Source organism: Pteropus alecto, unplaced genomic scaffold, assembly GCF_000325575.1.
Source record: "Pteropus alecto unplaced genomic scaffold, ASM32557v1 scaffold45, whole genome shotgun sequence".
Lineage (NCBI taxonomy): Eukaryota > Metazoa > Chordata > Mammalia > Chiroptera > Pteropodidae > Pteropus > Pteropus alecto.
The window spans coordinates 23514149-23525666 of record NW_006442491.1 but is presented as its reverse complement, the minus strand read 5'-3'; the positions used below and the strand labels follow the sequence as shown (position 1 = coordinate 23525666).

The following is an 11518-nucleotide window of genomic DNA, read 5'->3' as shown; positions in this document are numbered from 1 at the left end:
CACCTATTGCCCTACGGCCTCTGGGAGAAAAACTTTATATATAGACTCATTAATTTAATAATGACAGGACAACAGGCAGTGTCAATAAGCAAACAACGCACAGTCTGTATTAGAATCTGAAAAGTAGCTTAAATGCTACTAGGTTCAACAGAGAGTTAAACTGAAAACCTATGACTTTCCATTGTTCTCCCTTCACAGCAGGCTGGAGGGCTCATCCAAGGACAGCCTGTTACACTTTTAAAAACATAGGTTATGTTTTAACATGTTTAACATGTAAAATTACATGTAATTGCCTTTTTGGTAAACCTGAAAATAGCAACTCAAAATAAGGAAGATTCTGAAGGTGCCACCCCTCCCCCCCGCCCCACCTCCCGCTGCCCCAACTGAATCCTTTTACAGCTTTTGGATTTCAGCCTCTGGGCTATAATTCCTATTACACTACTGGGGCAAATCGTTTTCTGCCCTTTCCAATGTCAAAAATAAGCCTGTCAAATTAGAATGATTTACAGTTAGCAGGCCTAACCTTTACTAAAAGCAAGGTAAAAATCCTAACTACATCATGTAGTCCTAATGTCAGCTGGCATGATAATATAATTAAAACCCAAAATTAATATCCCCGACTGCCCCCTTCCCTTGCCCAAGATGAGCTATTCAATAACATCTGATACAAAGGACTCATCCTCCTACAGGTACAAGGAAATGTGCAGTGGCGTGAACTGATGGGCAGAGGAACATGCACAGTGTCATATTTGCAAGGGAGATATTCAAGTTTAGTCACCATACTGAGGACATGTGCCCACACAGTGAATTAAATGTTAGCGCGTGCCCTACTTCCCAAGAGAAAGGGTCAAAGCAATATCCACGCAAAGCCCAGACTCTCGGTATGCCTTTAGCTTTTGGGGCCCACAAGTGCCATTTCTAACAACCACCTTCCCGACCAATTGTGGTCAAAGGATCATGTTTTTAGGAACGTGCTCTATGACAGTGGGTGGGACCCTTTATAAGTGTAGCCTGGGAAGGTTGTTTGTAGGAACCTGAAGTGAATAACTTATTTTTAACTCACATTTCTGATCCCTGTTACTCTCTGAACTATGACTGTATGCCCCAGATCAGCTTTGAATCTTATTGCTAGATTCTCTAGTCTGCTCACAAGACAAATGCACCTAACCTTTGACTACACATCGCCAGAAGTAGTGGTGAGGGAGAATCAGATTTGACAAACTCCTGATGGCGAAACTGCTCCACAGGTGCGCCTCCGACCTCAGGGGTGGATGGATGGGAGTCAGGAAAGCCAACGACCCCAGAGCGAGTTCCTCGGGGAGGCCTGTACTGAGCCTGAACAAGCCCTGCTCAGATGGGAGAAGCTGCTTTCATGACACAGTGCTGTCATCAGGGATGAGATTCTTCTGAAAGCTTCCAGAATACACATGATTTTCATAACTTCTTGGATGTAAAGAGAGAACTAAGAATGGAAAATCAACAGTGGCATAAAAACATAAAGTTTGTATTTTTTCCAAATATCACTCGAAACTGGATTCCACTTGCCACTTTTCTGAATTGTGCTCAACATGAGAGGCCGGAGAGGAAAATCAGAGTCTGCGGTTCTTTCTTGAGGCTGGGAGGTTGGGGGGCCGGGCGGAAGGAGGGATAGAACCAGGGGCTATAAGGTTATTTCCAACCATGACTCGCCCTCTTTTCTGCTGGTAGAGATGGGAATCTGGGCGTAACACCTGTCCTAGTCAGTAGAAAACAGGTCACCAGCGGAGGGTAGAGGGGCCAAGCCCCCTGTGACGTTGGGCAGCAATGAGAGGTCTGGCAAGCTCTGAATATGAGACTTCAGTTCCTTACGGACCTGGGTTACCCGAGCAAGCTTCTGTTTATATTCCTGAGGAGACAAAGAGAAGACAGTGCAGTTAAGCCTGTGTGTGCAGACGGTCAGGTTTAAGGAGCGGGTACAGACACTCTCACCCCCTTGCTATTTTCTCCCCACTGGACTGCCCCTCTCCTATTCAGCTAAAAGGACAATGCTAGGGTTTTCAAACTCTCAAAAGGTAAAACTTTATATAAAAAAAGAAAGTAGAGTTCAGTACTGGCAACAGTATTAAATGGTATTTAACTTATTATTAGCACTTGAGATTTAGGAGTAAAAAATAGTGACATTTTTTCTTTTATTTGCTTTTTAATTATTTCAAAATGCCTTATAAAATAAAAAACAGATGCTCAGGCTTTACAATTATTTTCAGGGCTATACCTAGACATGGCTAGAAAAATCAGTATAAAGCTAGACTTTCTGTGTTAAACTTAGAGATCAACCTAGACTTATTCAGACAAGGACTACAGGAACTCAGAACGCCCAATGCCACCATCTGTGACTAGGGCTTCCTTATTCCATACCTGAGTAACTGCAACAAGTCCCCGAGAAAGCTTCCACTAGTCTCCCCTAAACATGCCAGACTTATCTTACAAAAGCCCAGGTTTCACCAAGTCACTCTTGCAGAAAGTGAAGCCTGGCAATCGCACCATCTCCATGACTCCAACTGTATTTCTCACAACTTCCAAACCCCCTATGCACAGGCTACTACTGCCTGCCTGGGCCATTTACTCAGGATTCTCTTAAAGCCTTGAGGGGAACGCAAACCCTTCTTCTCCTGGTCCCTGCAAAGTCCTGCCTCTACTCCTTGGCCTACTCGCTGTGTCCCATCTCTCTAGGAAAACCTTTCCTCCTCGTCCAGGAGACTCGTCCCCATCTCTGCCTGCTCTGGAGCCCTCCTGTGCACTGAGAGTGCATCTGGGCCCCTAATAGGCTGCTCTTAGGCGCTCTCTCCATTCATGTTAGACTTCCACGTACCCCTAAAATAGAACTCTCCTGATGACAGGATCTGGGTATACTATTTTCTTTCCTTGGTTCCCAGCTAAAGGTCCTCTTGATAAGTTTGTATGGAATAACCACCCTGGGCCACATGAGGTGTGCTGGTTTATGGGCTCAGGGCTTGTCTTTTTCCCTCTAGCTGTGCCACTCTCCTGGGTGTTTCTGCAAAGACAAGGATGTTCCTGAGGCTGGGTCCTTGCTGACTAAAGCCTCCTGCAGAAATGTGACAGAAAGCACTGGGGTGAGACTCAAAGACCTGGGTTTAGTACTGACTCTGACTCTAACTTGCTCTGTGACTGTGGATGTGTTCCCTCTCTTCCTACATCTTCACCTTCTTTATCTGAAAATGAAAGAACTGGACCACATTCAAGATCTTTCTTCAAGTTCTAAACACCTTCATGTCAGACACCTTATGTACACTTGGAGAGGCAGAAGGTTTGAAGACACAAGCCTAAGCACTTCTGGGAAGAGTGATAAGACAGGAAATAGATTAAAGTGGCCTACACTTAGTTCAAGCTGTAAAGACAAAGTCCAAATAAGGAGTGGGAGAGGGGAATCTGGATGCGGGCAGGGAGGCTCTACCCTCTTACTATGGCAGGCAGCCAGCCTTCCACCTGAAATAAGCTGCTCGCACAGAAAGCCAATGAAGAGACAGGGGAGGAGAGTACGCTCTCTTGGTACCCCACCATTCCTTTCTTTTGTAGACTTAATATGACTAAAACAGTGACTTAGATAAATAATTAACAATGACTCCCCTATCAAACTTGTAAACTTCAAGAGCTGCCTCACCCAGCATCCACCAACCCCAGCAGGGCCCTGTAAACAGTAAGCGTTCAACACGGTTGTCCAATGAATTAATAATACATAAAACAACATTATTTATAAGTACAAAACATTAGCCAGCTTTCATTCTCGAAACTGAAGACTAATTTCAAATGTGAGGTTCTAAATTGTCAAGGTTTCCTGTTCTCCCCTCTATGTGTTCTTACTTGGTTTTATATACTTCAAGGGGAATTAATAGAGAAGACAGATTCTCTATTATAGGTCATGGAATCACTTAATTAACTTCTCCTGAATTCTAAGTACAAAAAGGGTAAAACAGTTACTAAATAGTTACCACTTGCTCCTTCCTCAAATCTTCTGACCAAAGGCGACAAATGAAAGCCACATTGACTTAGCCATCCACTCCTGTTGGCTTCGGAGTACTTTAGTTGAAGGAATTCCTCAAGAACAAACTGTCTGAAAATCAAGTCTCTAGTGAGCTGAGCTGATATCAGAATCCAAGGCTTCTCACTCTTTGGTGATCCTCAGACTAGCTTAGCAAGCCCTGCTCCGAGTTAAAGGGAAGGCAGTTGATCTAATTAGATACTTAAATTCAACTCCTAAATCAAATAGTTTCAAACAAACAAACAAACAAACAAAAAAATGAAATTCCATTTGTTCCTGCTGGGGTTCAGGTGGGAGGTGGTTATCTCATCATGCTTAGGCTGCTATTATATTCTCAATATATAATCTTAATTAAAAAAAAAAAAAGTCCTCTCTTCAGGCCACTATGAAAGCTGCCCACGCCTCCTCATGCCACTAGGTTGCTCTTTCCATAGAGATTTCTATTTTAAGAGCAAGAGCAGGAGTCTAAGAGATACCTAGAGAAAGGATGGGAGGTGGGACTGTGACTGAAAAGGATTAAAAAACAGAGTTGCAGGTTAATACACAAAAGTCAATCACTTTCTATGTGCCAGGAATGAACAAGTAGAATTTGAAATTAAAACACAATACTATTTACATTAACACCCAAAACAATGAAATACTTATAAATCTAACAAAATATGTACAATATCTGTATGAGGAAAACTACAAAATCCAGGTGAACAAAAAACTAAAAAGTGGAGAGATGTTCCTTGTTCATGGATAGGAAGACTCAATATTGTTAAGATGTAAGTTCCTCCCACTTTTAGCAATAGAGCCAATGTGATCCTAATCAAATTCACAGCAAGTTATTTTGCGGATACAGACAAACTGATTCTAAAGTTTATTGAAAAAAACAAAGTTAGACCTATCCGACTCCAAGACTTACTATAAAGCTATAGTAATCAAGACAATGTGGTACTGGTAAAAAAAAACAGACAAACAGATCAATGAAACTGAAAAGAGAGCCCAGAAATAGCCCCATATAAATATAGTCAATTGATCTTTGACAAAGAAGCTAAGGCAATACAGTGGAGAAAAGACAGAATGGTGCTGGAACAACTAGACATCCACACACAAAAAATAAAAATAAAAAATCCAGACACAGATCTTGCATCCTTTACAAAAATTAACTCAAAATGAATCAGATCAAAATGTAAAACACAAAACTATGAAACTGCTAGAAGATAACATAGAAGAAAATCTAGATCATCTTTGGTTTGGTAATGACTTTCTTGCATACAACACCAAAAGCATGATCTATGAAAGAACGGATAAGCTAGGCTTCATTAAAATGAAAATTTTCTGCTCAGTGAAAGACACTGTCAAGAGAATGAAAAGACAAGCCACGGACTGAAATAAAATATATGCAAACGACATCCTCCATCATCAGGGAAATGCAAACTAAAACAACAATGAAACAACACTACCCACCTACTATCTGAATGGCCAAAATCCAGAACACTGATAACACCAAATACAGACGTAGATGTAGAGCAACAGGAATTCTATACATTGCTGATGGGAATGCAAAATGTACAGCCACTTTGGAAGACAGTCTTGCGGTCTCTTACAAAATTAAACATACTCTTACCAGATGATCCAGCAATCATACTCACTGCCAAAACTTGGAAGCATCCAATATGTCTTTCAGTAGGCAAATGGATATAGACCTTGGTGCATCCAAACAACAGAGCATTATTCAGCATTAATAAGAAATGAGCTATCAAGTCATGAAAAGACATGGAGGAACCTTAAATGTGTATTACTAAGTGAAAGAAGCCAACCTGAAAAGGCTAAATACTGTATGAGTCCAACTATACGACATTCTGGAAAAGACACAACTACGAGACAGGAGTGGAGGGGATAGGGGGAAGGGATGAATGGACAGAGCACATTCATTTATGATGAATTTCAGAGTTGTGAAAATACTATAATGATGGATATATGTCATTATACATTTGTCCAAATCTGTAGACTGTACAACACCAGTGTAAGCCCTACTGTAAATTGTGGACTTCGTAGGTTCATCTACAGGAACAAACATAGCGCTCTGGTCGGGGATGCTGACTGTGGAGACTATGCATGTGTGGGGGCAGCGGGTACTTGGGAAATCTCTGTACTTTCCTCTTAAATTTTGCTGTGAACCTAAAACTGCTCTTAAAAAAAAGAAAAAAAAAGACCTATGGACCAAGAGGTTTAAGTGCACCAGCAAGGAAGGGTTAGCAGGTATATAGTCTGAATATACAAATACAGGTAAAGATTGTCTTTAAAACTGCTAAAACACATACCTGACTGACTGGAACAGCTGAAGGACCTCACTTAATGCCTCGAGGACAGACGAGCTGGTCAGAATTCACAGCGAGCTCTGACTAGGTCAAACTGAAGCTATAGTAATTTTATAGTACCCTCCGGAGATTCGGTAGTAACAAACTATAATCGCCCCTATTCCTACCTTTCAAAAATAGATTCAGCCTTTTTCCAAGTAAAGTCATCTATAAACGTTGCCATGGCCCAACAAATAATTCAAGAGTAAATCCAAATAAAACAATCCCCCAAATACAACTCCAGCCTTCGTTTGCCTCCCAGTTCTTCCCTTCCTTATGCTCCCTCAGTCGGCTCATGGCATTTCCTCAGCAGCCTCTTTCCTTCTGCACAGGTTAAGGACACAGATCCAGGAAAACCCAAGAATCTATCAGCCAGCCTTCTAACAAGTGTGGGCCACAAACTCTGTTGCTACAAGGTTCCAAACTGCGCCCTCAGCAACTCCTGCATTAAGAAATCCAGGCTTTTTTTCATGATATCACTAAACCCAACTTGAACGCGAAGAGACACATTCAAATTCTTTTGACTCATTTAAGTGTGCTGCATCCCACAATCTCTTTAGTACACAAGGACCACTCAGAGGAATGATATGCAAGGTGGTTACATGCACCTTGTTTAAAACACCTTACACTTGTGCTTAATAGAGCACTAAGCCTTTAATCTAACCCTCATGGTACCCTGCGTGGTACAGGAGTTCGAGAGATCGAGACCTGCACAATTTTTATCAGCAGGATGACACTGCGGCAGCACTCCTGTTCATCGCTCCTCTCCCTACCGGCTGATTCATCCCAACCACAGTTCACATGGCTCTACTTTGTACTCCCGTCTTCAGACACTTGCCTTTCCTTTACTATACTCTTAAGTAAGAGAAGACAAGACAAACCCAAATAGTCCTGTTGCTTTTCCTTTCCTGCTTATGCATAATTTACACTGTGGTGGTGCAAAGGTGAGGGGTTGAGCTGCATCCTCCATTCAGCAATATGCACCTACTGCAGCAAATTCTACCTCATTCCAGAGAGGCCGTGGGGAAACAGGTAAGAGCTTTATCAGATTTCTGTTGCTACCCTCAGTTTCAGGATCCTTGAGGAGGAGATGGAGGAGGAGGTGGGCACCTGTGATAAATTGCCCAGATTTATTTGACTGCCAAGAAATGTTTAAAACATAGATGGTAAAGGCCCAATGTGTAGTTCTGAGATAATGCCTAGGATTTATGTTCCTGGCAAAGCTTTTGAATCTCACCTCACCGACTCTCCCAAGTTGCAAAAGAAAAATATCTTCAACATCCCCCTGCTTCCTGTGGATCCAGCTGACACTGTGTGAACACAGACCATTATGGAGCACTAAGACAACTGGCTGACAAGGCTTACACATTCTTTGCCTTTTTTGGTTACAGTAGTAAGCCAGACCTGACATGCTGCAAGCAGATGAGCTCTGGGATAAGAGGGTTAAAAATGACAGGGGCTGACATTGCGATGACCTTTCTACAGGAATTTCATTTTCAAAACAAAATTAGAAGCTTTTCCTCTAGCAACTCATGTAAAAAATACTGATCAAAATGTAAACATTGTCAAACCTACATTTTTCTTGCTGGGAAGTATTTACATAAGAAAAATTATGTTAGAAATAACACCACAGGCAGAGGCCTGACTTGACAAAACAAGATTTCTAGTATCGAGACTCACGTTTTCCTTTATCTTGCCCTGTTGTGCTATAGGACATATGGTATATAAAAATCACCCACTGCTCGGCTATTCCCAATTAAGAGTCATAACGGGTTATTATGCACAAAGCCGTCTATGAAGGGCCCTGTTTGAAAGGTAACCTACCACACTGAATTTAAGTCAAAGAACTGCTTGGAACTGATTCGTTGCATGAAGGTGGAGAGATCCAAGCAGAAAGGGGAAGCTGACTTTCACCCGAATATTATTTCACATGCCCTCTCAGCCCTCCTCACCCTGCCAGGAAGCTTACCCTTACCACCAAGGCTCAGAGGGACTACACTTAGAAATTACAGCTTCTATTTAAACTACAACTTACTATTTTCTCTTTCTCTCACTACAGCCCCCCTTGTTTTTTAGAGAAAATACAACATATAAATCTTGTATATATACTGAAAATAAGAATGCCACTTCTAATTTTTCTTCAAAGATCTATGTGGGAACAAAAAACCATCACTGACCTGCACCTCTCTCTCAACCAGCTCCATGCTCCCATATGACTTAGTAGCAGCTGCGACATTTCAAAATGATACATTCTGGGGTGTCACAGCAAGGCTGGAGCTGCTGAGTAAGATGCTGAGGAAGATACAAGGAAAACAGGAAGTTGTAGCTCCAATCCTAGGGCTCAGGGCCTCTCAGCTCCATTACCAAAATCAGCAATAAAGGTACAGACAAAGCCTTCCCCAGAAGGAAAAATGACAAAATGGCTACAACGAGAGGAATGTTCTTAGACCATTACAAGCATCCACTGAATGAATCAAACAGAAATGGGCTTCGTAAGCTTGAAATCATACCGCAAAGTGTTTTCGGGGTACTTCTCCCCGAAGGACTCTTAAACCAAAAAGCTTAAGGGAGCTTCTACTGCTACCATAAAAACCTCTGACAGGGATTTGCAGAAGCAAGGGAAGAAGAATAAAAAGTGTTTACACATAACTAAACTAATAAAAATAAAATCAATTTTAGGACTGGGCAAATTTTCAAACTTTAATGTAATTATAAAGCTAAATATTTACAATTTAACAAATGTCCATTAAAGGTTTTAAAAGAGACTTATTTAAAAAATGCACCGGAGGCCTTCACATTATTTATGCGATGGGTCCCTCATTATATAAAATCAGAATACTAAAGTACAAGAAGAACTATTTACTATTTATAATTAGTTCTCTCTCTTAAGTTAACTGTCAAAAATGTAAGCTTTATACAAGTAACAAAGCCCACAAACTGGCTTAAGGACCACTTTAATGGAAAACCAGGTTATTGATGTTGTGAAGACAAACATCAAAGGTGCAGGCCTTTCAACTGTTTCTCCTTTTGAGCCAAATACTGGCAGAGTCAAGCACTCTGGGAAGGCAGCCGAGAAACAAAGGTAGAAAGGAAAAGGACAGTTTTCACAAAACATAATTTTAAGCAAGATTTACTATAATTTTAAGTGCTAGAAGGTCTGCCTGGGGCAAGGCAGCCTGTAGGTTACTGCACTGCATTTGGATACAGCTCTTTCTACAAGCAACAAAGACTTCAATTCCTTTCTATTAGCAAACAAAAAAGGAAGGAGGTCACCATGGTAGAACAGAAAAAAATCTGAGTCAGACAACAAGTTCAAATCTAACTCTATGACTTGCCTGTGATGTGACCTCATCTTGCTGGGCTTCGTGTCCTAACATACGAGACAGGAATGGAAATATGCCTAAACTGTGGAGTGGGTATGACATTTGGATGAGACCAGGTACTTACCAAACTGTTCAAAGGAATTAGCAGATATGAGGGGGAAAGAACAATTACTCCTCCTATGTTTATTATTTTATGAGCAATATTTAATCTTCCTGATTTATATGTTAAGACATACAGACCCAAAGAAAAAGAATTATTAATGGGACACAAATTCTTCCCCCCAACAAACCACTTGAGAATGTTCAGAAAATTTAGCACATTTAACTAGAAGCTGGCTTGAGAAAATGAAAGGGCTCTGGACCTCCAACATGGGGGGTGGGGGTTCCAGAACTTCATAATTAGATGGTACCTAATTATAAAATTGCCCAATCCTGTGAATCTAAAGACCAAGAAAAGGAAAAGAATCTGTCTACAAAGCAAAGCCTAGACCTCGTAGGGAGGGAGTCCCCATCAAAGGCATACAGCTGACCCCTGGACGACATGGGAGTTAGGAGTGCCAACACTTTAAGCAGTCAAAAACCTGTGTATAACTGACTCCCCAAAACTTAACCCCAGTCTACCTTGGTATCTACAAGAGATTGGTTCCTGGACCCCCCGCAGATGCTCAAGTCCCTTCTTATAAAATGCCTTAGAACAATGTATACAGTTGGCCCTCCACATCCACGGATTCCTAACTGTGGATCAAAAATACTGTTATTGATCCCATGGTTGGTTTAATCTGCAGATGCAAAACCCAGGTATACGGAGGGCCAACTGAATACTTATGGGGGGTGGGGGGGACAACAATAAATATAAGTGGACCTGTGAAGTTCAAACCTGTTTTATTCAAGGATCAGCTGAACTCTGATCTAGTCTGGAAATGAACCAAGCTGCACCCACCATACCTGCCACCTGAGAACAGGATGCTGTGCCTGGTGTAGGAGTAGTGATGAAAGAATAACAATACAGATAGGACTTTATGATCCAGTCAGAGAAATAACCAAATAACCCATCAACAGAATGACAAACTACATGGTACTCTGAAGAAAAAAGCTAGGGAGCTATGACAAACAGCACATATGGGGAAGAAAGGGGAGGGACCTGGCTTTATGGGGTAGAGATGGGAGGGGGTATCAGGGAAATATTGTTTGTACTGGAATATGAATGATGAATGGGAATCAACTAGGTAACTAGTGGGAAGAAAAGTGGGCAGAGTGTTCCAGGCGGAGGGAACAGTACATGTAAAGCTGAGACAAAAAAGGCCAGCGCAAACAAAATGCAATGGAACGTGGCAGGAGATACATGGGTGATGACATCAGCAGGGGCCGAGTCATGGGGTGTATGCGATGGGGAGAACATGCAAGGATTTGGGTCTATGTTCTAGGAGCAATGAGAAGCCATTTAAATGTTTAAGCAGGGGAATGATGCTCAGAGCAGATTTTGAAAACATCGTAGGGCTGCCATGGGAAGAATGGATTAGAAGATGTAAGAGCACATGGATCAGTAATGAGGCTCCTACAGGGGACCAGATGAGAGACAATGACAGTCTGGACTAAGGTGGTAGAAATAGAGACAGAAACAAAGACAAGGGGACAGATGCAAGAAAAACTGAGGAGATAAAAATCACAACGCTTGGCAATTACTCCAATGTGGAAGAGAGGCAATGGGAGGTTGTATGGTAGAGTGCAGCAGAGGAGAGTCTGGGAAGAGGCAGCTCACTGACTGATGTGGGAGATAAGGAAGAGGGGGAGAAACACTGCGTAAGGTCTAGTGT

The 11518-nt window shown here is 41.8% G+C and overlaps 1 protein-coding gene across 3 annotated transcripts in view; it reads right to left on the bottom strand.

The window, feature by feature from the left end:
- Nucleotides 1–79: 79 nt before the first annotated feature.
- The window catches only part of RPRD1B (regulation of nuclear pre-mRNA domain containing 1B), a 48773-nt gene continuing 37334 nt past the window's right edge, over nt 80–11518 (bottom strand). For 2 of the 3 annotated variants that reach the window (XM_006921804.3, XM_025039694.1), the window contains one exon: nt 80–1885. In XM_006921804.3, coding sequence (XP_006921866.1) covers nt 1736–1885 — 150 coding nt within the window. In that variant the 3' untranslated portion in view covers nt 80–1735. Of the gene's footprint in view, nt 1886–8558; nt 8674–11518 lie in introns of all 3 variants that reach the window. The other variant, XM_025039693.1, reaches the window with a different exon arrangement.